Source organism: Podarcis tiliguerta (assembly GCF_965153285.1).
Source record: "Podarcis tiliguerta genome assembly, chromosome: 6".
In the NCBI taxonomy this organism is placed as follows: domain Eukaryota; kingdom Metazoa; phylum Chordata; class Lepidosauria; order Squamata; family Lacertidae; genus Podarcis; species Podarcis tiliguerta.
This window is the reverse complement of record NC_139539.1, coordinates 13,435,261-13,448,808: the sequence shown is the minus strand read 5'-3', so window position 1 is coordinate 13,448,808 and position 13,548 is coordinate 13,435,261. Positions and strand designations below refer to the sequence as shown.

The window sequence follows — 13,548 nt, the reverse complement described above, 5'->3', positions numbered from 1 at the left end:
GAATCAGTTTCGAATTGACTATATATTAAACTTAGCAAGCCAGATAGATTTTGACTTCCCACCAGTAAGTATAAATTCTTATTTGCAACAGGCTTATGTTGCATTGGTTTTTAGTTTTCATTTCTTATCGGTGCTGATTTCTTGCAAGGATAGAGTGCAGTAAAGTGAGTTTCCCAATGCATATAGTTCTCTATTACGATCCCAAATATTCATGAGTCGGTTGGCCAAGTTACTGATATAACAGTGTTGACACATCATATGAGCTACTTTCCCTTCTGTATACTTATACAAATCATCATCAGCCTATAGTCAGGGTGGTGTTGGTTGGACATTGGAAAGTGAAGTGCAATATATATATTTTTGTCTCCAGTGGAGTTTAAAGCAGTATGGTAAATGAAGTTCAGGCGTCCTTTTAAAGTGGATGGGCCATGCCGTTAATGCGCAGTAAATGCTGTCAGGCAAAATCCTAGTCGATTTCTCTGTGGCCCTTGATTTTGTAAACATGTTTTCTGCCACCAAGTGACAGGTGCTGCTTTTCTTAGTAGTTTGAAATACTTATTTCGCGTATACACTTAGTACTGAGAAATAGGCAACTAAATTGATGAAATCTTACGCTGCGGACTCAGAGTTAGGGACATGTTCAGAGCTGCTCAAGAAATCCCATGGATAAGCAGAGATTTGAAACTGGACCTAAGTTCAGCTATCATATGTTGTTGTTATTGTAAAGCAGTTTAAAATATTGGCTGTGTTTGTACATAACTCTTAAGCTGTAGTTTGCTATCTCCTAGATGAGCAAACAAACCATAGTTGGCTTCTCCAAAGCTTAGTTACTCTTGCCTACTCTTTGCTGCCTGCCTGACATCCTGTACTGGCATAGCCTCACCTTGTCACTACCTCCTGGTTGTGCAAACAGGCCAGGGAAATCTTCTCATAAGTTTTCAGCCATTCCTGTTATGCCCTGAGTTAAGCTAATTCCCCACCCCACCCCACCCCACCTGCATCACAGAAACACCAAATGTACTCTCAATAATCAAATTCCTTAGCTCTATTCTACTGCTCTAATGGAGTGATTGACTTTTACAGGTTTTCTGCTAGTATCTTTTTGTGTTGTATTGAAAGATTGGTGTTTTGTTCATGTGAAGAGTTAATTATTTTTGGTGTAAGTAGGTTTAGCAGTCAGGATAGCCAAGTGTATATTAATTAGTCAGTTGACATAAATGATCATTAAAAATTTCCCCTTCTCCTTGCAGAGTAACTGGGTTTAACTTGTGAGGGGCAACTTGTCATGGAGGAATTGGGAGAATGGAGAAGAGAGAGCTTGTTGTCAGGCAGATTTAAGAGTGAGGACATCTTGGGGGGGGGCAGTCTGATGAACAGTTTTGGTTTTTTTCAGCTGCTTGTGCCTGTGTAGCTTGGTGAGTATTAGGTCGCCAAACAAACCATGGTTAAGGAAAGTTGTTTCGTTCTGAGTTATCGTGAAACCATAGTTAAAACAAGCGACAATTTGTAACTCAATAACAAATCATCGCTTCACATTGTGTTTTATTACCAGAAAACAAACTGTAGTTTGCTGGCTGTGCATATATGTATAGGAATTAGACTCCTTAAAATTTTACTCTCAAATTCCTTATAAATAAGGATAAGAGATAAGAACATCTGAACAATCGGCTGGGCACAGCTCAATATTAATATGCCTTCTGTCTAAGCATGAATTCCCCATCCCTCCTGTTTGTGAACAGCTGTATTTTTTGCCTCTTTAGTGGAGTAGGAGAGCTGGGAGGGGGGATCACATCTGGCAGCCAATGTTGGTTTCAAATACTACATGGGTAGAGGGGTCAAAGAAGCCTGGGACACGAATTTTCCTGGCCCTCTAGCGGCTGTGGTCTAGGAGGCTTAGTTTAATAGTAGTAATAATAATTTTATTATTTATACTCTGCCCATCTGGCTGGGTTTCCCCAGCCATTCCCCAGTTCAGTCAGAATCAAGTATACACTTCTAGAGTTAATACTAAAAACATTTTAAAAAGGTAAAGGACTCCTGACAGTTAAGTCCAGTCGCAGACGACTCTGGAGTTGTGGCGCTCATCTCGCTTTACAGGCCGAGGGAGCCGGCGTTTGTCTGCAGACAGTTTTTCCAGGTCATGTGGCCAGCATGACTAAGCCGCTTCTGGCGCAACGGAACACCGAAACCAGAGCAGCACATAAAATTGCCATTTACCTTCCCGCCGAAGTGGTACCTCTTTATCTACTCGCACTTTTTTTGGTGTGCTTTCAGACTGCTAGATTGGCAGGAGCTGAGACCGAGCAACGGGAGCTCACTCCGTTGCGGGGATTTGAACCGCGACCTTCTGAAACCAGAGGTGTGCATTGATTACCAGATGCGAAATATTTTGGCATTATTTTCAGCTCTCCTACTCTACTACTTACACTAAAGAGACCCTCTGAATAATTCTCACTAAGTGAAAACCCTCATTTTGATCTTGCATCACTGAATGATTTAGAGTGCTTGTTCACCACAACAAGCATAGATCACCACGAGCAGAATTTACTTGCATATTACTTATTTTGCTCTGAAGAATACTTTGGAACCATTGAATGCACCATCTTTTCTGCCACCTTCAGAGTTAGAAACAAGAAAATTGTCTTACATTTTATGTGATTTCCAGAACACTAGCAGCACAAAGAATCTTTTAAGGACTTGCATGAAGGCTACTCGTTACTCAGTACTTCCGTATTGTAGGGTAAGCCTGTGAACAGCATAATGCTGTCTTTTGGAGAGGCCAGTGTTTGATAAAAGGGTTACAGGCATATGCACTGGCTAAGAAAGTGACCTTGTACATATTGTACCTATTAAAGCACATTCGAAGCACATTCTCTCCCTCAGAGAATCCTGGGCCCTGTAGTTTATCCTTGACACAGTTGCCGTTCCTAGCAACCCAGATTGTAGTTTGAATGTGCTTTACAGGAATAATGTGTATGCAGCCAGTATCCGTGAAAGTGAGTGAGCATGTGTGCATTCCATCTGAGCTCTGTAACTTGGCTTCCAGAAATGATGATGAGGGCTTTCTAGACAGATGCTGCTTAGCAAGATACCCCAGTCTTAGTTACTGGCACTGTTTGTTATTTATCAGGCTTTCTATCCTAAGTGTTACTGCATAATTTGAATTTTGCTTTCATATGGCTGGATGTTTGGCTTGCTGTAGTTCCAATAAAATTAGAGTGCCATACTAGGACCTGGGATAGGAAGGTTCAAATCTCCACTCAGCCATGAAGTTCCACCTTGTCTGGTCACTGTCTTCCTAGGGTTGCCATGTGTCCTCTTTTTCATGGGTAGAGCCATCATAGCAATCCATAGTTCAAAATATGGCAACCCTACTAAATTTGCAGGCTTGTTGTGAGAATAAAATGGAAGAGGAGGACTGGAAATTGCCTCATGCTCCTCAGAGGAAAGGCAAGAAAAAAGATAACCAGCAACTGTGATAAAATAGCAACAGAGAGAGACGCAAGAGATACTGGCCATTGCATTAGTTCTGAGTTAGTATTTAATATTCAATCCTAGTTGCATACCTCCAGTAATATTTCGTTTGAGCCCTATTTCAGAATTAAAATTGAACTTTGCCTTAGTATTTGCTATTTTCTATATATGCCAAAAGCAGCTGAAGATACAGGATTTTGCTTCCTGCCAACTAATCTTGTATCTTTTTACCATGAAATGCATTTTCATGTGCTTTGAGTTATGAAATATAATGACGTTAATGTGGACTCCTGTGATAAGGTTGCACAGTTCACTTAATTCTAATCGTATTAACAGTTTTGAAGTTCCTGCTGTTGGTTAACTTCGCTATATAGCTGTGCTACAGAACTTTGTTTCTGGAAGCAGCCATGTGAAATATTTGGAACGATTTTTCTCACACTTTTTTTGTTCGCAAGGAAGTTCAGCGGTTGGCATTTGTAGCCCACAAATTGCTACCATCTGGCTTTCTGACAAGAAACTTCTGATAGCTTTGCCATCATAACTGATAGAGACCAGAGGCAGAGTCTTCCAACTGGGCAAGAGCTTCACAGGAAGTCGTGGTTAATAATCTTCAGTAGTTAGAAATTAATTAGCAAGTCCAGTTGGCACTACCCATTTCCAGGTTGGAATGAATGTAGCTTCCTCCTGCATGCATGTAAGGGTTTGGCAGAGTAATATCAGCTGTTGGGCAGTTTGTTGCCTCTTGCGGATGTCCTTAAAGGTAGAGGGACCCCTGACCGTTACATCCAGTCGCGAATGACTCTGAGGTTGCGGTGCTTATCTCGCTTTACTGGCCAAGGGAGCCGGTGAACAGCTTCAGGTCATGTGGCAAGCATGACTAAGCCGCTTCTGGCAAACCAGAGCAGCGCACGAAAACGCCATTTACCTTCCCACCGGAGCGGTGCCTATTTATCTACTTGCACTTTGACGTGCTTTCGAACTGCTGGGTTGGCAGGAGCAGGGACAGAAGAACGGGAGCTCACCCTGTTGCGGGGATTCGAACCGCCGACCTTCTGATCGGCAACAACTAGGCTCTGTGGTTTAACCCACAGCGCCACCGGCGTCCCATGGATGTCCTTACCAAGAAACTCAAAAGAAGCTATCACAGGAATGATCTCTTACCCGGTTGCTACATTATGGATTACTGCCTCCTTCCTTCCATGCTTGCTGTGAACTGGAACAGCTCTTGTTTTTTTTATAGCTGTTAGGCACAGTGTCTACTCAAGAAAACCATTCACAGTACGGAAATATTTTGCTGCTGCCCCAGTGACCCAAATCCCGGTCGGGGGATAACAAAATGGTGGCAGAGTCAAGGCAGGAGACATTATTTTTGCAGCAGTGCTGCTGTGGTATAATGCCATTCCCACTACAGCTTGTACCAAGCATTCAGGCTGCCCTCTGATGTGTGTCTCTGGAGCATACAAACAGTAGTCTCACCTGGGCTCATTTAAGTATCAGTTGTATTCCTCTGGTACTGAAAAAACCGAACTTGTGTATTAATTATGTGTAAGGTACCTAAGAATATCTCTGTACTTTTAAATCCCTGGACACATTAATTGAAATGAGCTCTCCTCAGAGAAAATTGATGACTTTATAACTTTATATAGATTTCTCTTCCCGAATACAGTGAGTAGTTGGAGATAACCTTTATCGTAGCGTATTGTAAAGTTTTACAGTACAGCAGATTATGTCTTCACTGTATACTGAAATTCAAGCAATCAAGTAAAAAATATATAGTGTGCAACAAATATGGTTTCTGTTGAGTGTGCAAGTCACATGCCATTACAAACCACTGTTTTATCAGATACCCATGGAAGTGTTTGTGTCCATAGCTGAGTGAAATGCATGCTTATACCCTCCTCTCTGAAAGCATGTTGATGACAGCTTGCACAATGCTGAACCTGACTTTCTTTAGAAAACATAACAGTGGGAATTGGATAACATGGTCTCAGTTTCTCAACCTGTCCTCCTGGATTTTGTACACTAGCTTTGAGTGAGACAGAAGAGGGAGAACCCAAGTTTGAAATGCATGCACACACTGTGATACTGGGGTTTAAGTAAGGATGTGGTTTATACCACATAGCAATGCACAAAATTGTAAGCTGAACATAAATTTGTACCTGACACACTGTGGCGTTCAGCATGACCTTCTATTTAGATGATTCTGGTGTTTAGTGATGCAAAGTAGTTAAAGATTGAGTACATATGGTAATGGATTACTAAACTTCCTGAAGTCAAGTGCTTTGGGTTTTGTATTAGCTGTGACTTGCTAAATAACAATAAGGAATGCAGATGTTTAATAAATGACAGCAACATCTTTTTTTTATAATAATTGAATATCCCTTGTAACCAGTGAGAACTGGTGAGTCTCTCTCTCTCTCTCTCTCTCTCTCTCTCTCTCTGTGTGTGTGTGTGTGTGTGTGTGTGAGAGAGAGAGAGAGAGAGAGAACTGTCAGCAAAAAGTTTGAAATCTTTGTATTTTGCAAATGAGGATTGGATGCTGTAGAACCAAGGTGGTCAGATTGAAGGCCATGAAGGGCTTGTAAAGGCAAGCAGTGCTTTTCTCCTTTAAATAATAATACTGAATAGCCCATAGTGCTATGTTCTTTTTTGCAGCAGCTGCAGCAGTTGTTCTAACTGTAAGAACTGAGGGAGGGAGGAGCCTTGCTACACCAGATTCCCCTCCTTTTATTGCTGAAAAGTTTCCTGTGTGGGTGCTGGCAAAGTTAGCTTTCCTAACAGTGGAGACTCAGCTCAAAATATTCATGGGTTACACTTAAAAGGTTTAAAACAGTCTAAAAGAGGTAAAACACGGGAATAATACAGAAAGCAGGTGAAACAAAATACTGTTCTTGAATAACCCTGGCTATTACAGGGGGTGTTAACTTTTATTTTGGTAGATTTATTGTGCTTTTTTGACAATATCACATCAGCATAAAAGTTGTTGGGGGGGTTTTGTTTGTCTAGCAACATGCTTCTATTTAGCATTAAAAAAACACCGTGTTGATCCCTGCCACTCAGTTCAGCAAAATGCTCTCGCAATTAGCAGCAGAGAAATGGTTGTGAAAATGTAGTTCCAACCTAAAGACTAAGTTTCTGTCTTAGAGTTTGCTCTTTTAAACATGTGTATCTTTGAAATGCTGTGGTGTTGACAGTGTTCAATATTTAATTCTGAAACAAGAAATATGAAACATTAATGAGCTCCTTGGTAAAATAACTTTGTAGTACAATAATTTCTCTACAAGGCTGTTGTATTTCACAGGTCCTTAGGTATAGTATGTCTAAATGCTAAATACATATCAGATGTATATTTTTAAGGTTATCATTCTCTGAAATAAAACCCCCCAAATATGATCAGTTGCCCAAGTGGGGTCCGGTCTCTGTCTTGAATTCATTTGCCTTTCATTGCTGCGTAAACAGAACCTGTTAGACTAGTTGAGGATTATATAATTCAAACTGTTCAGTATTACTTCAGCCACAATTTGTGGACTCAAGTGAGAAGTGTGGAGCCCTGTTCATTTCAATAGCCCGACTGGCTGGATTTTAAAAAATCACAGTATAAATGGCAGCTTCTTTCAATTTGGAATCTAGAGAACCTCGAACACACGCACAGTCCCTTTTATGCCTGGAGTTCCTGTATGTGTAAACCTTTCCCATTCACTTCAGTGCCATCCTATTGCATGCACAGAATTCCTACTGCTGCTAAGATTAGAAGGTGCTCCCCTGTGCTCAAAAACTGGAAGAAATAACAACTTCATTGGTAGAAGACTGAGAAAAGAAGTATGTGGCATAGAGTGCTAATGTATAAAATAACATATTGTAAGAAATTGTCAGAACGATTTGCAAAAAGAAAAGCAGTTGCATTGATTGTATAGTTTACTCAGTATTGGAACTGAAGAAATAATTATCAGAATGCTGAAAAAAAAAGGATTCTACGTATTCTTTAAAAAAAACAAACCCCAGCATGATAACAAAACGGATGTTAATCCTTTTACTAAAGTATTTAAGTTAAGATGTATAGCTATATTCTTAATGCTTTGTTGTGACTGAACTTTTAGAAACAATAAAAACTAAACAGGAGCTCTGTATTTTGGGTGTGCGCACACCTGCTAGATTTTGGTCTTGATCTTACGATCAGGGTTTTAAGAGTAAATCTCTTTTGCAAGGGATGATGTGTTGGGAGCCACACTTCTTGCAGCCCCTTGGCTCATCCAACCCAACTGGATATTTGCACAGCTGAGCTGGAAGTGGGCATCCCAGATCGGACAGGAACCCCCTTTAAAAAAACACACCAAAAACTCAAAACGTTAGGATGGCGAAAGGAAGAGAGCTGGCCCTAGCGCAAAAGGGGGGCTGGGAAATAAACAGCAAATAGTAGGTGATGGGAAGGACGAGGCCACATACGAGGGAGCTTGCCTTAAGGCGTTTCTTCATAGGCCCAGCATGTGGAAGCTTTTGAATCACACTCACACAGATAGCCCCTTGCACCTATAACTTCATGTGCAAGGTAAACGTTAGACATACCAGACTATGATGAGGCGAGTCTTTTCCAGAACAAGGAAATGGACTCGGGGACCTAAGTGGTAAGTGCAATGTTGTCTGTTCAAGACTTGCACATAGAGTTCTTCACAGAGAGATGTACTTTATTTTTTGTTTATTATATACTTCTAGCATTGTGGGAAATACAAGATTTGCTTATCTGGTGAATAATTTCTGCTTGCAATTGTTGTTCTTGTTTATTGAATTTATATACCACTCTATACCCAGAGGTCTCTGGGCAGGTCACATAAAAGATCACAGTACAGTATATAAAATTAAAAAAATTAACCCAATAATACCCCCCCTCCAAAAAAGTAGAAAACAAGCACATAAAAGAGGAAGTTTCTAGTCTGTGCTTGTTTTCTGTTTTGGAGAATTTGGAGCATTTGTAGAAATGTAAACCACAGAGCCTAGGACATGCCCATCAGAAGGTCGGCGGTTCGAATCCCCGTGACAGAGTGAGCTCCCGTTGCTCGGTCCCTGCTCCTGCCAACCTAGCAGTTTGAAAGCATGTCAAAGTGCAAGTAGATAAATAGGTACCGCTCCGGCAGGAAGATAAACGGCGTTTCCGTGTGCTGCTCTGGTTCGCCAGAAGCAGCTCAGTCATGCTGGCCACATGACCCGGAAGATGCACACCGGCTCCCTCGGCCAATAAAGCGAGATGAGCGCCGCAACCTCAGAGTCGGCCACGACTGGACCTAATGGTCAGGGGTCCCTTTACCTTTACCTTTTTAATCTACTTACCTACAGTCATAAGTGGTTCAGTCTCATCAGCTTGACTGCATACATAGGCAAGGCCTAACTAACCTTCACATTCCTTCAAAAAGTAGAACCATAGAATGGTAGAGTTGGAAGGGACTCTGAGGGTCATCTAGCCCAACCTCCTGCAATGCATTAATAACATGTTTCTGTTTGTTTCTCTCCTCCTATCCTTTGTTTTGCTCTTGGTTTTAGTCTGATTAACTTTGTCTCTAGCAGTTTTAATTTTGAAGGAGAATTGTAGCCTGAAAAGAATTCAGGGATGTGTGTATGTTGTGTGTTTTTGTTTTTGCTGCTTTTTATTCAGGGCTGTGTTCAAATTAAGGAGTTCTCAAGGCTAGAACTCCCATGATTATGTGTGTTCTATAGCGATTACGGTGGCAGAGAGATGCCACCAGGCAGAGTGAAGTCTTGCACCTTCATAGCAGTACATGCGATCTCTAATATATGTGTGGGATGTACCTCCTTTGTGGGTTGAAGGGAAGACCAAACTGGTACTGCTCTAAGTATACAGAATGTTCGCTTTATGTTGTCTTACTGGTTGGCAGATAGCTACCCATTTTGCTGTTTGAGGGAATGATTTCCCCTGACTTCTTCATTATTCCCCCCCCCCCCCTTGGTCCTTGCACCTTCAGAGGTAGGGTCAAAAAGAGTGATTTTGGGGCCTTTGTTGGCCTGCTTGTGAAACTCCTTCTCCAGGAAGACCTATCTGACTGCTGTTCTGTTGTTCTTTTGAAGTTTGGAAAACCTTTTATTCCCTTAGGTCCTTTTAAATTTGTCTTTTTAACGAGTATTCTGTTCTGTTTGCCTTTAAGCTTATATTTTACTTCAAATGTGTATGTAATCCACTTTGGGGGCTGCCTTTTGATGAAGGACGGGTATAAATTCCCTAAAATTAATTACGTTTTTAATTGGTACTATTATTTTATCCAGTGTTGTAGTCCATCATTGGCTAGATTTTTCTCTTACACACTTTTTATTTAAATCTTCCGACCTAGTCTTCATAATAAGACATTCAAATTTTGTGGTTTCGCTATTCTCCAGTCCCTGTGCCAGTTCTAACCAACCTTCCTTAACGTTTTATCAGCCTTTAAAAATATAATTTTATGGTATTTCAGAAAGCTGACAGAAATTTTAGTTGCATCCTGAACTTGAGCCATTGCTTGTGATAAGTTCCAAGTCTTCATTATACCCAACAATTTCATCATTTTTGTGAGGTGAGCCCATTTCGTAAGTGTGATGGGATGAAGAGCTGCTTGTGTGTAAATTGCAATCCCTCAGAGTTTGAACAGCTTCTCAAACCTCTGCCTGTGACGGAGCCCCTCCAGCATGGCTGCGTCAGTCGCTAGCAGAATCCGAAAGTGGTTGCTTTCGGAAACGTTTCCAACATAAAAGCTCCTTAACGGAAACACGTCTTCTGGCCTCTCTGCGTGACAGTTTCCGGCGAGGAACGGGTGTCCCTATAGGTGGTTCTGAGACATCCCCACTATTTTCACTGGAAGCATCTCTGAGCCATTCCTCCGACTCTCCTTCCCTTGACATTCCTGTTCGCCCCCTACTGGTTCCTTCTTCAGGTGTTACGTCTCCCTTTCCCTCAGAGAGCCTTGGCACCTCCTGTGCTGCCGATGGCAGTTCCCTGACAGTAAGGCTCCAATTTTTATTTTTATTTTTTGTTTAATGCTCATGTAGAGGGTTCGACTAGTGTGTACCAACTTTATGCCTGGGAGAGGATTATTCTCTCCTAGATCTGCCTGCTCCAAAGTCTCAACTAATTTACTTCGTCCCTCTGAACTCAATGGGAGGGCACTAAGGAGGTATTTGATTAACTTATAACCTGAAGCTGGTAGTAAAGAACATATTGGCTTAGTTACATAAAGATATATACTGTCTGTGTGTGTGTGTAGATATAGATAAATGCGCCCCTCACATTTTATAAAATAGATTTGCTTCAGCCTACATTGTTTATAAGACACACATACACAGCTGAGAGACTTAAAGCAGGGAAGGCTGTCTTGTTTTTGTGCGCAGGGATGAAATAAGGAAGGGCCTGTTAGAGATCTAGAAAGTCTGCATAACAGTGTTGCTTTTTTATGCAGTGCTAGGTTGGCTGGCTCACTCACTGAACACACTTCCTGTTTCTAAAAAAAGCCTCTCATTTAGCTGCTAAATAAATATGACAGCACCTGCAGAACTGGATGTATAGCCTCACCTTTTGTGTTGAATCATTCAAACGGTCTGGCTAGTAATGGCAGTTTCCAGTTGAAATGAAGGCTGGGGCACAAGCAGCACAGCACAGTTCCTCACTTGCTTCCTATAAGTAGCCTTGCTGGTACAGAACATAACTAAGGCTGCTGGCTTCAAAGCTGTTGGCAATGAGCATTTAAAAATTTCAGACTGTTGGCAGGCCAGTATCTACTTCACAACCTTAAAAGTAGTGAAGAAGAAATAGGTGTATGGTGGGATCTTCATTATCAGAATACACCATTTAGCTGTTTTGTAAAATATACGCCATTTTTTAATTACCATGGTTAGGAGGAAAGGGGGATTTTCACATCATTGGGTTTTCTCTGCTTTGTTTAGGTGTGATAGCTCAGTCAGTACAGCATGAGACTCTTAATCTCTGGGTTGTGGGTTTGAGTCTCACATTGGACAAAAGATTTCTGTACTGCAGGGGGTTGGACTAGATCAGTGGTGGTCAAACCTGGTCCTCCAGCTATTTTGGGACTACAATTCCCATCATCCCTGTTCGCTAGGGATGATGGGAGTTGTAGTCCAAAAACAGCTGGAGGGCCAAGTTTGGCCACCACTGGACTAGATGATCCTCAGCCTCGGGGGTCCCTTCGAACTCTACAATTCTATGATTCTATGACCCTTTAGTGCAGTGTTAGAAACTGGGATAGAAAAGCTAGGAGCCAAATGTCTTCTGGGACCTGGGTTGTTGGCACCAAAACAGAATGTCTAGTCTTTATGGGTTGGGGGGGGGGTCGGCAACACTTTTTATTTATTATTTTGATAAGCATGAATTAATACACAATTCATGTAAGCAACACATTCTTAATATCAGATTTTTAGCAGAAATTGTTAATACATGTTTAATTTGGTGTTTGCAATAAAAATATAGATACCACACTTCAGTTTTCAAAACTACTCATTATTGTTCAACTCCTTAACATATTGTCTATTCTTAACATATACTTAGAGGCTTCAAAGCACATCCATTTCAGTACACCTTGAGCGTCAGCCAGGCGCAAAAAAATGGCACCCAGACAATTGGAGGTGCTCGCAAATGGAGAATCTTTAGGCGCAAAATGCGCCTGGCGCCCTGCTAATTTCAAACCCTGCTTTAGTGCTGTTTCACAGCTAGAAGAAAGCCTAAGTTCACATAACTGCACTTGCACCCCTTTCATTCCTTGCCTCTCCCTTTTTCTCCCCCACCCCCATTTTTCTGTTGAAATTTGACCGGGCGGGGGGTGGCAGTAAAAGAAAAGTCCTTGAAGCAGGAACCTGTTATCATAGTCTCTCTTAGAATCATAGAACTTTAGAGTTGGAAGGTACCCTGAGGATCATCTACTCCAACCCCCTGCAATGCAGGAATATGCAACTGTCCCATACAGGGATTGAACCTGCAACCTTGGCATTATCAGCACCATTCTCTAGCCAACTGAGTGTGTGCGTTGTTCATTAGTGAGTCATCTGCTTGGATGGCATAGTATGTAAATCATTTTAGAACACAGCATCTGCCATTTTGACTAGCAAACCTCTGTGGTGGTCTCACCTTTGGGTCTGTATGCTGCAGAGCTGTTTCAGACTGGTAGCAGGGTTGTACCCTGTGTTTGGGAGCACAGAGGATTTTAAGGAAAAACTTCTTACAGGCCAAAAGGAGGATAGGACTTAGCAGCATAAAAACTCAGATTTCCTCGTGTTCAGGGTGCTTCCTTGGCTGTCACTAGGGAGTCAAGGGGAGTTGGAACAGAGCTGGCTATTGGCTGGCTATACTTTGCTCTTAAGGGCCAGATGAAATAGATGGGTCATACTACTGGGGGCGGGCATCAAATTGTAGAAGCATCCCTTACCAAGTTGCAGTTCTGTTTTTCTGATACGACACCCTGTAACGTGTGACGTAACTTCATTAGCAGGCAGGGTAGAGTTGTAAGGCTCTGTCTGTCTCAGCTGCCACACTTTTAACATCACCATTTCAGCTGCAGTAACTGAAGCCTCTGTAGTCGCCACCACAGGGAAACCAGTTTCTTAGGATGTGACTGCAGAGAACACAAAGCATCTTAGGTGTAGCTTAAAAACTTTGGGGAAAGGTAGTAAAGCACTTGTGTGAAGGCAAACATTTGGAGTTGTGCAGTTAAATTACAAGGATTAGCTTGCCATATGTATGTGACAGCGAAATCAGTGCTAGCCACCTATAGATGTGGGGAAATGCGTACAATGTATATAGCCTGGGGTAGTTTCATGCCTCCGAAAACTCAGCTTGCAGACTTCCCATGCGCTGTGACCAGTCTGCAATAGTACTGAACTCTGTAAACAAGGGCAGGGAAGCAATATATTGGGAGCTAAGCAACTGCCGTAAACTTCAAAAGAAATATATTAATTCTCTTTGGGTCTCCGTTATCATTAGGAAATAGAAAGTCATGGTTATTGTTGTTCCTTCGTTTTCTCTGTGCTCGTTGAACCAGCGAGGGTAAAACATTCATGAAGTTGCAGGAAGCGTGAGAGAGCATGTCTTTT

General features: G+C 41.8%; 1 protein-coding gene across 1 annotated transcript in view; it reads left to right on the top strand.

Moving 5' to 3' along the window:
- The window catches only part of GNAS (GNAS complex locus), a 166,487-nt gene that overhangs the window by 103,929 nt on the left and 49,010 nt on the right, over positions 1-13,548 (top strand). The window contains exon 3 of the mRNA XM_083446636.1: positions 8-64. Within this exon, the coding sequence (XP_083302762.1) occupies positions 8-64 (57 nt within the window). The remainder of the gene's footprint in view (positions 1-7; positions 65-13,548) is intronic.